Source organism: Leguminivora glycinivorella, chromosome 13, assembly GCF_023078275.1.
Source record: "Leguminivora glycinivorella isolate SPB_JAAS2020 chromosome 13, LegGlyc_1.1, whole genome shotgun sequence".
NCBI classification, from domain to species: domain Eukaryota; kingdom Metazoa; phylum Arthropoda; class Insecta; order Lepidoptera; family Tortricidae; genus Leguminivora; species Leguminivora glycinivorella.
The window spans coordinates 15,850,973-15,863,636 of NC_062983.1; the positions used below are offsets into that span (position 1 = coordinate 15,850,973).

At 38.9% G+C, this 12,664-nt stretch overlaps 1 protein-coding gene across 1 annotated transcript; it reads right to left on the reverse strand.

Annotated features, from left to right (window-relative positions):
• Nucleotides 1-240: 240 nt before the first annotated feature.
• On the reverse strand, nt 241-11,884 carry LOC125232995 (phenoloxidase-activating factor 3-like). Its single transcript, XM_048138857.1, is given in 9 exon segments — nt 241-1,272; nt 1,345-1,620; nt 1,623-1,702; nt 2,337-2,514; nt 3,893-3,998; nt 4,264-4,454; nt 5,544-6,003; nt 7,954-8,123; nt 11,588-11,884. Coding segments are annotated over 8 exon segments (1,398 nt in total). The 5' UTR covers nt 11,643-11,884; the 3' UTR covers nt 241-1,272; nt 1,345-1,462.
• Between the last annotated feature and the right edge of the window lie 780 nt (nt 11,885-12,664).

Below are 12,664 nucleotides of genomic sequence, written 5' to 3' on the forward strand. Positions count from 1 at the left end.
GTCAATTTTTGTAAGTTGAAGTCAACAAAAACATTAAGAATGCCTCTTTACATGATATTTAATTGCTACAACATAAAATTTATCAACACTCAAGGGCCTGAGACATATTTAAAATCACAGGCAAATAACAACTTCAGTACAAAATCTGACACGCTCGGCCGCCATACAAATAAATGAACTCGTTTCTTCTATCTAAATCTATTTCTGTGATATCGTCACTACTTTTAAAAAAAACTTGTATCTTCGTCTGTCAATGAAAAGAAAATTGTAGTAAGTATGTATGGAATGCATATAGACTTACTGCGTTTTATCTTTGAGGAGCAGCGTGAGATACGAGATTTTTTCAAAGTAGTGACGATATGACACGCTTTTGGTTCTACAGATAATAGGTACTATCTAATATATTATTGCACAATTCGCTGTACACGCTCTACTGCAAAAAGTACCCTTTCAGAATAGGCACCTACCCTCATTTTTGCGGATAGAAAGGCATTTATTAATCCTTGATATAATAAGAACAAGACATGTATTTACGAAGCTTAAATATAGGTACTTAAATCTAACAAAATATAAAATCTTATGTTGTTCTTTATTTACAAACACACACGCACACATTTCTGAGTATTTATTTTCAACGCACTCATAAGAAGAGCGAATACTTATATTGTTCAATACAAAATTGGCTGGAGGATGCGGCCTCCGTCACGGATATATATATAGGATATATCATATTATCTAAAATCGAGACCATATAGTGCCCAACTCTAGTATAAACCTCAGGGAATCCTCCAGCCCCACACTGCTTGGAGCCATAGGATACTATTCTTCGCTGAACGTAGCGGAGGCCTACTCGACCTACTAAACCCAGGTGTAGGAGACGGCCTTTGGACTCAAGAAAACGACCATTTAAAAGTGCTTATTGTAAGCCTATTTGAATAAATAATATTTTGACTTTGACTTTGAGAATCAAGGTTGCATATTGTCCAATATCCAGTCCATATAGTGCCCAACTCTAGTATAAACCCCAGGGAATCCTCCAACCCCACACCGCTTGGAGCCAAAAGACACTATCCCCCGTTGCACGTAGCGAAGCCCTACTCGACCTACTACCCCCGGTTGTAAGAGAGGGTCTCCAGAAGAATTTTCAGAATGAAGGTCGCATATTGTCGTGTTGGTGTAAGAGAGAACCTCCAGAATAACACTACTAGAATCAGGGCCGCATATTATCTAAAATCCAGTCCATATAGTGCCCAACTCTAGTATATACCCCAGGGAATCCTCCAACCCCACAACATTTAGAGCCATTAAGATATCATTCTTCGCTGAACGTAGCGGAGGCCTACTGGAATCCTCCAACCCCACAACATTTAGAGCCATTAAGATATCATTCTTCGCTGAACGTAGCGGAGGCCTACTCGACCTACTAACCCCAGGTGTAGAAGGCGGCCTCTGGACGCAAGAATCAAGGTCGCATATTGTCCAATATCCAGTCCATATAGTGTCCAACTCTAGTATAAACCCCAGGGAATCCTCCAACCCCACAACGTTTAGAGCCATAGGACACTATCCCCCGTTGCACGTAGCGGAGGCCCACTCGACCTACTACTCCCGGGTGTAGAAGGGGCCTCCAGAATCGCCGCCGCAGGAGTCTTTGTCAGGGACGCCGCCAGCGCACATTTGTCTGTTGTAAATGCGGGGGGAGCTGAAAAGAAAACAATAATCGGATTAAAGATTTTAATTATCATTCTTCAACTATGCGTACCTATTTCAGTGCCCAGATTTTGAAGGGTGGGCTATCATGTCTTCATGCCGGACTAATTCCATGGCAAGACATTTTTGTCTTATATTGATTTGTATAATATTGAAATTGAAGGGCCAGTAAAGAAACCACGAAGATAACTAGAGCCAGGACTTCCGTGGCACCCTGTCCGGTGACTGCCTGGTGTCTGGTGTCCCACCACACCTATTGGCGCAGATTTGACGTCGGCCCAAGACACAGTGGCTTGAGTGGAATACTGAGTATAGTTTTTGGGCTTTCATCATGTCTCAAAGGACGTATATAGAAATAGACACAGCTACTAACTACTGACCCGACGGTAAGCATTCTAGCACTCCGAATTGGAGACCACCGGCAGTGCCACGCTGAGCAACCCGTCTTCCCTGGCTCCCCACCCAGTCACCACTACCTGCTGGCCTACCATGCTATCTGCTTGCAGCTCTGGCATCAACCCAAGACACAGTGGCTTCATTTGTAAACACTGAACGAGATACTTCTCTAGTCCTCTTGTTCTCATTAAACGTAAGTATATAGAGACAGCTTGGGCACAGTAACTCACCCGTTGTAAGCATCCTGGCACTCCGAATTGGAAACCACTGGTAGCGCCACACTAAGTAGTACAGGTGACTGAAGCCCATCCTCCGTGGCTCCCCACCCGGTCACCACTACCTGTTGGCCTACCATGCTGTCTGCTTGCAGCTCCGGTGTCGATGGTAGACACACTGGTTTGATGTTATCTGAAACACGAAGAAAACATACGTTTTAAAGATTTTTTCATCTAAACAATAATAACCTACCTAAGTTACCTAGTACCTACGCACTCTGAAAAGTGCCGAACGTCTCTTTGAGTTGCAGGCGTCCATAGGTTACGGTGACCGCTTTCCATCAGGCGGGCCGTACGCTTGTTTGCCACCGACGTAGTATAACCAAACAAACGTCCGGTTTGAGGGACAGAGTAGTGAAGTGAAAGAAAGAAAAGAAGTACCTAATAGTAATTGTGCTAATACGTTTTTTAGGACAATTGCAAGTTCTATTACTCGTACATTGTGGCATTTGATTAGTGTGCTGAATGACATACTTACAGTAAACTAAACTCAACAGCCTGTAATGTGGCGAAAATCATGATCGCGCGCCGTGTTTAAACGGATCCTGTAGGATCATGTAGACTTTCGATGACGACTAACTAGGTATGTCTTTTAGTTCCACTTGATACAACGATAGCATAATCTTGCTTATCATAGGTTCCGGAGGTGGAATTCAGAAATACATATAATTATAATAGAGTTAATGACATGTCCTTAATACTCTATCTTTATATGTATTTTTCAAAATGGAGTTCTCCAAATACGGAGTGTATAGCCTTTTAAAGGGTGTGCTCCTGGAGGTGGACTACGACATACGATCATATGGATCAAGCGGCTATTTCCATCCGCAAAGATATTAATCAGTACCCACCTACTTGGCTGTTTAATTACCTAAGTCGCGGTCGCACTCCATGCGTGAGAAAACTCATGATGATGCGTCATGGACAGGCTAACAAAGCGTATCTTACTTATGATGAAGTGCCTACTATGGAAAGTACTGTTTTATAATCGAGAAGTTTATACGAGATGTAATTATAGTGAGCAAGGTAAACCTAAAGTCTCCTTACAGTTAGTGAAATAAACCTAATGACTTAAGTGCGCATGCGAAGCACGGCCGACGCGCCTTTTTGATTTTATTCTACGAGAGACTCATAGCAAGAATCTTTATACCGAGAACTGCACAAACCATGCACAAACCTTAGAGGGGCTCTGGCCAAGACGTCAATCGTATAAGGACAAAAGAAACACCAAAAGTTAAAAATTTTAATGGCATTTCATGAAGCTTCGAAAAGTCACTTGAATTTTTCGATACACTGTCGATTCCATACGTACCGTAGTTATCGACATCATGCCAGCCGGCCCAGTTGAAGTGACAATCGTTGACGCTATGTGGCGATCTAAACGAAGTCTGGCTCTGCTTCGATCGCCACTTTCGGCAGTTGCGCCACAACAGAAGACCAATAGACTACGCTTACGAAGCGTAAGCTATTGTGACGTAGGCTAGGTACCCAGACAGTCGAAAAGTACTAACCTTGTGTAAAATCCGCCGGCTCCGAGAGCCGCAGGAGCGCGATGTCATCAAATAAGTTCTGCGGACTGTAGCCGGGGTGAGGGATGATGGTGTCGACGGTAACGTTCTGGAAAGAGATGATAGTTTGTATATTAGTTAGGCCATTTCCTTTTACTTTTTTCAGAACAGCATATTTTTTTTATTTAAATCCTAAAATAATCAGATACGACTCACAAACGGCTCACAAATTAAAAAGCAAGACCACTCCAGAGAGTCTTAGACGCTCGCCTAGGAAGGATACGCAGTGTTCCTTCATTAACACTTAGCACTCCTCAATTTCGACAGCTTTGAGTCTTGTACTGACTCAACAAATTGTTCAGAACAATACTTACTCGTGTACTAGGAGCGCACATTCTCTCCCCCTCATCCCATTCGCAGTCAGGGTCAGTCCTGGTGTCGTATTCTCCGAGAACCACTCCAGAAAGTCTCAGACGCTCGCCGAGGAAGGACGCGCAGTGCGCTGCCGTCAATACGTAGCGCTCGTGGATGAGGGTACCTCCGCAGCTGAGCTTCGTGCCTCGTGCTGGAATGTTTCAAGCTTGTGTTATTATTATAGGCAGAACGAGCAGATAAACTGCCTGATGGAAATGATCAGAGGAGCTACAAATGAGTTGTCTGACCTGTGTTTGAGAACTTTAAACACCTGAAGAATAAAGAACCACGCACAGTGGAAATAATTCAAAAGGTAGATCATATCAGAACTAAAGAAGAAATATTAGTTGAGCCAGACTCAGACCAATCGCTTTCTCCTATTTCCTAAGACTCTTTACATCAGTGTTTACTGCTGAGCTAGAACGAATTGGATGTTGGCATTGTAATAATTAAGAACAAGCATTCATACTTCATTATAGGTACCTATGACTACCTAACTACCTATTCATAAAACGATGGAATTCATTTCAAATACTTATCCTGATGATATTCCATTTAATAAGAAGTCGTCATATCAATGCGCATCATAATAAAGAATAACAAAATGATTATAACCAATCAATATGTACCTATTAAAGATGGCCTTGGCTTTTATGTCTGATCAATTTAAATTTGATAACATAAGGCACTCGTGTTAAGTGGGTCCCGTACTATTTTAAACTACATATTATGAATATTATGATTGTTTACGTAACGTATAACAAACGCAAAACCGCTTGTGATGCGAGACAAGAATAAATACTTATTTAAATAGATTATCTAGTTCTATTTAGTTTAGAAGAACATACACGTAAGATTTAAGATAAACTACCGCACGTTGGTGATGACCATAAGGGTAAATCTTGATGAAAGAAGACTTGCATGCTAATTGTGGTGTCGTTCAAAACTTTCCGCGATTGTTTTTACAGAAACTAAATGACGAATAGTCGTACAGTCCATATATTCAAACAATCACGCCTGGATCTCATACATGGATGGGTAGAGCACATGAAACTACTCAAGTTTCAGTGCCACTCTTGGCAATCAAGGAGCTAAACGAAATTGTGACAGTCACAGGTTACCAGTGTAGTAGGTACTGTACCTATAATATTTAAGGTAACTAACTTCGTAATTCTCGGTTTGAATGAAACGTATGGATATGTATCTATTGAAGTGATTACATAAGTATCCTGAATATTACCTGAATTGTAAGAGATGAGCACCATCCAGGGCATCTCAAACAGTCTCGTTCTGTTGCCTCCCCAAATCTTATCATCCTCGATAACTCCACAATCCGTAGGCAACAGTCGAAAATTCCTATGATTTCTCACATCTACCGCTTCTTCTTTTCCATTTTTGTTATTCGTTATATCATTATCACTTCCCCATGATGGTCTTTTGGTACTGTCACTATTCCAAGATGGTCTTCTAGTAGTTGTATCGCTGTTCCAAGACGGTCTCCTAGTAGGAGTATCTCTGTTCCAAGGTGTTCTAGTAGGTGTGTCACTGTTCCATGACGGTCTTCTAGTAGTAGACGTGGTAAAGTCAGAGCCCCAGTTTTGTGAAGAATCTTCCCAGTTGTTGAAGGGGATGCCCAACCCGTGGGGTACAGTGAAGAGGGGGGTTGGGGGTTCGGTCTGCGATTCTGATTGGCAACATACCTGTGGAGGAGATATTTGTATGAATTTTATAATTTATTCAGGTATTTGAAATCTAACCTAACCTAATGACATTACTCAATGAATCATGAAGTAGACGAGATTCCTTCTATTCTCCATGCTTGTAGGTATATCATCTATGGACAATTGGACATGTCTGACACATGACATCTGACATGAAAAAAATCGGGATCGGAGAAGATAAACAAGGGCAATGTTTATTTATGAATTCGTGATATTTTCAAATTTCAAATAAACCGGAATCTCTTATTAACAACCAGAGGTTAGTCATAGAAACTTACAATAAAACTCGATGATAAAATTAATAATTAAGACACATCGTGTCACCTCTATGCAGAGGTCAAAGAATTTTAATTAATTGATATCTACAAATTTGCCTCACATTTAAATCAAGTAAACAACACAAACACCTACACGCGAAACTATATAACCACGTAAGTGTGTCCCCGTGTATGAATTTAAAACACTATAATAAGCAGACAAGTCAAAGACATTTGTGCTGTATTGTAAGGAATATAAGTTTCTTTTCCTTCAATGAAGGCGTTGAGGAAAATAGCGATAGGTATTGCGATGGCATTTGTAATAGTATAATTTTATACTTAGCCTCTTGTGATGTTAACTACTAATTATTTAAATGCATTTATTTAACTAGCGACAACAACCAGTTATTTTTATTGTCATCAGATTACTGGTCATGATGCACACTTGATGAAGTTGTACGTAGGTACAATATTGAGTAACTGACTACTCATTGTACCTACCTATTGTATTCTTGCTTAAATCAGTTGTGAAAGAAAGCTAGTATGATTCGCATGAGGATAATATTAATTATTATGAACATAGGGCTAAATTGTAAAATTATTCAATCCCTCTTAATTTATGTATAAAGTAGGTATACAGATAGAAAATTAAATTACGGGAATATTTAGGAACTGGAGGAGAAGACGCAGCACAGACTATGTCACCTACTTCTGAGAAAGTAATGCTAAAGGGTTGATATGATGATGATTAAAATATCTCTTTGCTATTTGCAGCTCGCTGTACGTTTCGTGATAATAACGATGATCAGTGTCCGGAGAAAAAACCTTCGAATCAACTTCAATACTCGTACTTACACCTCGGATTTAAGTAACAGGCCTATCAAAAGCATATCCCTTTGACCTTTCATTAGTATGAGAACAGAATCGGCCACAATGAAGTAAAATGAAAACATTCAGCGCGTAGGTACATTGAACCATGGACGCAGTAAATAATTCTACTAAGGAATCTCGAGCGCTGACAACTGAAAGAATCAATTATAGGTGTACGAAGTCATGCCAGAAAAGCAAAGTATTGGTTCTGAAATAAAACTATGGAAACGGATTAAATCGCATATAATGAATTTGTCACCCGTTGACCACGAATGCTGAAAAGTAAAGTCGAAACGTCGGGATGAATAAAATTCATTATAAATGTAAATTCATTATACGTGATTTAATCCGTTTCCATAGTTTTATTTCATGAGTAACTATCGCGGTAACCGAAGACAATATCAAGTATTGGTTGGTAAATTCTACAAATTTTGTGAAATATAAGTGAAAAGAGGAAGAGGGAACTCAGTGAACCATGCTTTGATTTAATGTTCGAGCCTCTGTACCTGCTCCGACGCTGAATAATAGTATAGGAAAGCAGGAGAGGAACCAAGGTTATGTATGATCGGTTTATCCGTGTCAGTTGGACATAGCGCAAAACAACTTCCTCCTGAGAGGCACGGAGTCTCACCCGATTGATTTCTACTAGAAGTGGCTAGCAGATATCGAGGAGTGAGTGTGCATGGTTTGCCTGCACTTGTCTGTCTTTGAAACTCCTAACTCTGAAGCTGACAAAGCAAATTAGGCAAATCTAAGAGAATCATATGTCGGTCATAATCGGTCAGTGATCAAAGATACGTACGATAGGCTTATCCGTGTCAAAGCCACACATGAGCGTCTGCAGCTTCCTCCTAATGTAGGCTGGCATGGGGGTCCCGCCCCGCTTGATTTCTGCAAGTAGTGGCCGGCAGTCGTCCAGGAGTCGGCACATGCCTGGTCTGCCTTCGGCTTGACATTTGTCTCCGACGAATCCTAGGAGAAACAAGATAAAAAGTAAAATTTGCGTTGGGAAACACGAATCGAAATTATGAATTGCTTGGGATAAAAAAAAGTCGAGTCTACGAACTGCGAGCTACAACTGGGGATATAGAATGAATCGAATCAGATTAGGTAGGTACTTGTAAGAACAAATTCGACTGTGAAATGAGAGACAAGTTCAATAAATCAAGTACAAAGTAGAAGTACATAGTTATGCGTTATTATTTATTTATTTTGTCAGACATTTTGTTGCGGACTTAATGCCTTTAGGCATTCTCTACCAGTCAACCATGGGGCGAAACAAAAATGCGTCACTAAGGTGGGTGTAAGGTGCTATCAATGCATTGACTTAGCCGGTAAAAGATATGTGATCTAGGGTCTTGGCACTTGGCTGCCAAGTTCGCTGGTATGCACAGTTTATTAGCGTAAAACCGAACCGGGAACTTTTGATTTGTTTTTCCTAACTAACTTATGTTCCAACTGTTCCAAGCGTTTCCCTCTATGCCTCATTGCTAGGTCTATTATAAGATTTATAAGTAAATGTTTTTGTTACATGACATGCATAGATTCAAAGTAATGAATAGGCAATTCTGATGAATTCCCATGAACTGAGACTAGGATGTTCTCTCACACAAAAAAGCTGTTAACATGACTACGACTACTCTAATACGAATATAAATAAAAACCGGCCAAGAGCGTGTCGGGCCACGCTCAGTGAAGGGTTCCGTGTAGTTTTCCGTATTTTTCTCAAAAACTACTGAACCTATCAAGATCAAAACAATTTTCCTAGAAAGTCTTTATAAAGTTCTACTTTTGTGATTTTTTTCATATTTTTTAAACATATGGTTCAAAAGTTAGAGGGGGGGGGACGCACTTTTTTTTCCTTTAGGAGCGATTATTTCCGAAAATATTAATATTATCAAAAAACGATCTTAGTAAACCCTTATTCATTTTTGAATACCTATCCAATAATATATCACACGTTGGGGTTGAAATGAAAAAAAATATCATCCCCCACTTTACATGTAGGGGGAGTACCCTAATAAAACATTTTTTTCGTTTTTAGGGTTCCGTAGCCAAAATGGCAAAAACGGAACCCTTATAGTTTCGTCATGTCCGTCTGTCCGTCTGTCCGTCTGTCCGTCTGTCCGTCTGTCACAGCCGATTTACTCGGAAACTATAAGTACTACAGTGATGAAATTTGATGGGAATATGTGTTGTATGAACCGCTACAAAATTATGACACTAAATAGTAAAAAAAAGAATTGGGGGTGGGGCCCCCCATACATGTAACTGAGGGATGAAATTTTTTTTTTCGATGTACATACCCGTGTGGGGTATCAATGGAAAGGTCTTTTAAAATGATATAAAGTTTTCTAAAAAACATTTTTCTTAAAGTGAACGGTTTTTGAGATATCAGCTCTCAAAGTCGTAAAAAGTATGTCCCCCCCCTCTATTTTTATAACTACGGGGTATAAAATTCTAAAAAAAATAGAGGTGATGCATGCTAATTAACTCTTTCAACGATTTTTGGTTTGATCAAAGTATCTCTTATAGTTTTTGAGATAGGTTGATTTAACTGTAATTTTGGTTAAGTTATTGGTTTATTATATTTGCTGCTACGGAACCCTTTGTGCGCGAGCCCGACTCGCACTTGGCCGGTTTTTTTTATTTTTGCACTTTGTCGGCGTGATTGATATACATATTGGTACCAAATTTCAGCTTACGGAACCCTAAAAAAGTGACTCAACAGGAAGATTATCACGTAATTAATGTTATTGATATAACTGTATAATGACGAGTTGACGACGTAGACGTTATTGGATTTTGTGGGTTTTTTGCATGAATTTTCCCTAAATAGGTCTCCTTTGCTCTTGTTTTGTGTTTTCCTAATATGTTTGTTTTCGTCATGGGCCCAATATTCAAGTGAGTACATACCTATTTAGGTTTATGTTCATAGCTTTAGCTCTAGTATATCTAAATTACTTATGATCTATAGTATCTAGTTATCTAATTATCATATTCATATTCATATTCATTTATTTCGTAAATGCACAGATACATTACACGTCAACAGTTACAGTTCATATATTAAAATTTAGAATAATAATTAAACTTTAAATTTTTGAATTGAATTTAATTCATCCTATAATATAACACATATTATATTATTTATATTGCCTATGTACTAATTTCTGGCCGCGACATGGTTTCATCATTTTTGAAATAACTTTTTTTCAGATGTAAAATGTCTGTCGCATAATTTCCGCCACTCTTACGTTGATAGGTATAGGTAGGTATATCATTAATTTTTCACCGTCGCATAATTACGTTATGTAACTATACCTAATTATTATTGCCATATAATACCTACTACTTACAAGCGCTGAAGTTACGTGCGACTTTCGTTCCGGAGGTCGCGGGTTCGAACCCCGGCTCGCACCAATGAGTTTTTCGGAATTTATGTGTGAAATGTCATTTGATATGTGCCAGTCGCTTTTCGGCGAAGGAAAACATCGTGAGGAAACCGGACTAATTCCAATAAGGTCTAGTTTAATACCCTTCGGGTTGGAAGGTCAGATGGCAGTCGCTTTCGTAAAAACTAGTGCCTACGCTAAATCTTGGGATTAGTTGTCAAAGCGGACCCCAAGCTCCCATGAGCCGTGGCAAATGCCGGGATAACGCAAGGAGGATGATTACATACACAGACAATCTCATTGGTATGCTGTAGTACCTATGTACCTATCTTTTGTGTTATGTGATGTACATTTTGAGTTCATAATGTGACATATGTGTATGGACTAGCTCGGAAACACGTGTTTTGTCCTTTTTCATTTTATCCACTAGTGGGTAAAGTAAAAGAAAAAGTTCTTTAAAATTGATAATGAATCTAGTTGTGAAACTCTTAAATATATGTAAAAGTATGTTAACCGACAATTTTATTTAATACCTATTGTCACAGTATAATAAAGAGTACTATCGTACAGTATGGCCACTCCCGCTCCCCGCTGAAATTGCCGCCCACCCCCTCTCGGTTACCTCACAGTTACCGCCTGTCAAAAACGCGAACAGTCGACCTGTCATATTTCACTCATATACAAGCATAGTACGAGTTCACCTACACGAGCTTAGACTGTGTGCTAGGAACGCGCCTCTTTCATATATTTGATCGCCAGTGTCCGAGGTGTGCTACTGTGGTGTCTGCGCAGTAGCAATTATTTTAAATTGCACGTAAGAGAAAGCTTTTCTTTTCAATAAGTAAACTATGTCACAAGGACATAGCTTAGCAAAAAATGCATCCTTAAAAATTAATCATTCAAAATAATAACTTTTCTTTTGCCGGAAAGTAAACATTTTGTAGTATTTACAGATTTTTTACGTGTGTGTGGGAACCTTTTGACGTTTTCCTCATATTCCCCAAAACGAGGGTAGCTACATATATATAGGTATGTACTTACTGCTATCCACCCTCAGGAGCAACACAAACACAGCCGTCACAAACAACATTGACATTTTGCCTTCTCGCTCTAATTAATAGTTCGCATCTCGAGAGCGGATTCCTTTTCGAAAACAAAACACTATCGCGTGTCGAAACGCGTTCCAAACTGTGACTAAATTCTGTAGTTAATTACCCACGGTTTTAATTATGTTTTAGGTTATTTTTCGATAACGCGCGACCGTTTTCGAGTCCGCGTGATGTTCAGAGCGGTGGTATGGCTGACGGTTGTTATCAGACTGGTCGGGCAGGTGATCGGGCGTGAATCAGCAAGTAATGGACTCGTTGGGAGACTCGTTTGTAGATCAGTCGATTTAATTGATGTCGGAGCAGGGGGTTTTTGGGTCGATGACAATGTTTATGATATATGAGAAAATCGATTTGTGATTTCTATGTATCGTGCGTGCTTAGACATTTAGTATTTCACATAATCGTCATCAATAGGTATCATAATTACGAACTTTACTAAAAAACCTTATAAACGTCAAGATAAATAATTATAAAATAAACTTTATACTACATTCATCACAAATGAGTACCCTGCCTGGGTATAGGTACTCATTTGTACTAATTATAATTCGTGGGTTCTGATACCTATCTACTTAAAGTTTGTCTAGAAGAGGTCGTTTCTTAGCTACAAGAACGTTTGTTTTTTTAAATAAGTACGCATTTATGAGGGCAAAATAAAGATAAAACCTATGAAGCAAATTTAGCCAAAAAAATATTTTTTAAGGTTTTTTATGTATTTTCAATTTTCTCATAAAAAGTGAATGTAATTCGTAAAACTGGCACATAAATTTTTTTTTTTTTTTCAATAAGAGTACTTTTTTCAACGAGTCACTAGGTACTTTTTGATAATATGTCCCATAAATTATGTCCAATAACGGCATCATTGACATTAAAGTAGCGTTTTGTTCTGAGGAATAATAAGTAATTGTTGTTTTTTTTTAAATACTTATAACTGAAAGTAGGCGAAATCTAGAAAAGTTTATATGACATTTTACACTTCTTATATGGTGAGAATATATACGCTGTTAAA